This window comes from Populus euphratica, unplaced genomic scaffold (assembly GCF_000495115.2).
Source record: "Populus euphratica unplaced genomic scaffold, PopEup_1.0 scaffold4752.1, whole genome shotgun sequence".
NCBI lineage: Eukaryota > Viridiplantae > Streptophyta > Magnoliopsida > Malpighiales > Salicaceae > Populus > Populus euphratica.
This window is the reverse complement of record NW_011504540.1, coordinates 4050-5750: the sequence shown is the minus strand read 5'-3', so window position 1 is coordinate 5750 and position 1701 is coordinate 4050. Positions and strand designations below refer to the sequence as shown.

Genomic DNA, 1701 nt, shown 5'->3' with positions numbered 1-1701 from the left:
AAATATTATGTCGATAGTTGGACACTAATTTCTTCGGCCTGACTTTTACCGACAGGATCATCGAAAGTTAAAGTTCATTGAAAAATATTTCCTTGATAATTTCTATTTTGTTGATTATTTTATCAATAATATAATCACTGATAGATTTATAGATGGAATAAATATACCAAATAAAAAAATATTAGTACAAATATGTATATATTTTCATCGGTGATAATATATATCAATAATATATTGATTTAAACCAATTGATTCTATTTATAACAAGTCCTTAATATTAAACTTACCCCGTTCCTATTACTTTCTAAATTTCCAACACATTACTAAAACTAGTAAATCTTTGGAAACTTACCTTACCACGTACCAAATCAAATTTAAACCTCTTCACCATCATTAGAATACCAAAATCAATACCATTCAAATCAAGTTTAGAAATTTACTTTCCATATACAAGTCTTTAATTTCTCAATTTTAACTCATATTTGTGTTATACACATCATAATTTACAAATAATTAATATAATTTATCATTTCTCTTTAATATTCGCTTAAATTAGAAGGATTGTTGTGTTGACCCTCTTTTAAGATTCTTAGTTTTAAACGGTTTTTATTTTAAATAAACTGATGAGTTGTTAATATATTTTTATATTTATAATTAATTATGAGTTGTAATATCAGACCTAGTTATGAGAGTCTTTATTATTTTTTATTAGGTAATGGGGTGGATGGCCAACTCAATTTTAAAAAAAAAAAACACGTCATACATAGATTTTAGGTATTGTAATAATTGGAAAATTAGGGTGATTGGTTTTTTTCTTCTAGAAATTTATTCTCAACCTAAAACACCAATAAATCACTATAATAACCTTTTTAAATCAATCATTAACATTCAAAAATTATTTTTTTTTTCTCAAATCTATTTTTTAAGCACTTTTAAGGTTAAAAAAAAACCTTTAAGTCAAACTTTTTTTTTATTATATGAAAGTATTTGGCATAAAAATTTAGTGTTTTGATAGCTTAGAATTGAAGAAATAATATTTTATATATATTGAATTCTAATATTTTTTTCTCTTTCCTCTCACGTAATAAAAATTGAAAATAATAAAATTAAATTTTATTACTGAAATACAATCGAAAAGAGCATCAAAGTCGATCACTAATTCTAGATGATTTAATGCAAAATCCACTATATATAGAAGAAGTTTTTGGCATACACAAGTTAAATTCCTCTCCATCGTCACCCCACTAAAATATTTTCCCAAAAATTTTCAATTCCCATATCTGACTACATGGCTAGAGTTCCCATCTTTGCTCCCAAATTCATGATCATTCTCTCACTCATCTTTTCCTTTTCCACAATTTTGGTCAATGGAGATCAAGATCACGAATTTGTGAGAAGCATGGACAGGAAGCTATTAGGGCTCAAGAAAGAAAAGCTCAGCCATTTCAAAGTATACTGGCATGACATCCTTACAGGCCCTAACCCTAGTTCCATCCAAGTTGTGCCACCATTGAACACTTCAATAACAGCTTTTGGGTTAGTGAGAATGATCGATAACCCTTTAACCTTAGGGCCTGAAATGAGCTCAAGGTTGGTAGGAAAGGCGCAAGGGTTTTATGCACAGGCATCACAACAAGATCTTGGCTTGTTAATGGCCATGAACCTTGCTTTTATTGAAGGTAAGTATAATGGTAGCACTAT

The 1701-nt window shown here is 28.2% G+C and overlaps 1 protein-coding gene across 1 annotated transcript; it reads left to right on the top strand.

The window, feature by feature from the left end:
* Positions 1 to 1288: 1288 nt before the first annotated feature.
* On the top strand, positions 1289 to 1679 carry LOC105120084 (dirigent protein 20-like; the record flags this gene model as incomplete). The annotated part of the gene is made up of 1 exon (XM_011018270.1): positions 1289 to 1679. A coding segment is annotated over exon 1 (391 nt), but the record flags the coding sequence as incomplete, so codon positions are not given.
* Between the last annotated feature and the right edge of the window lie 22 nt (positions 1680 to 1701).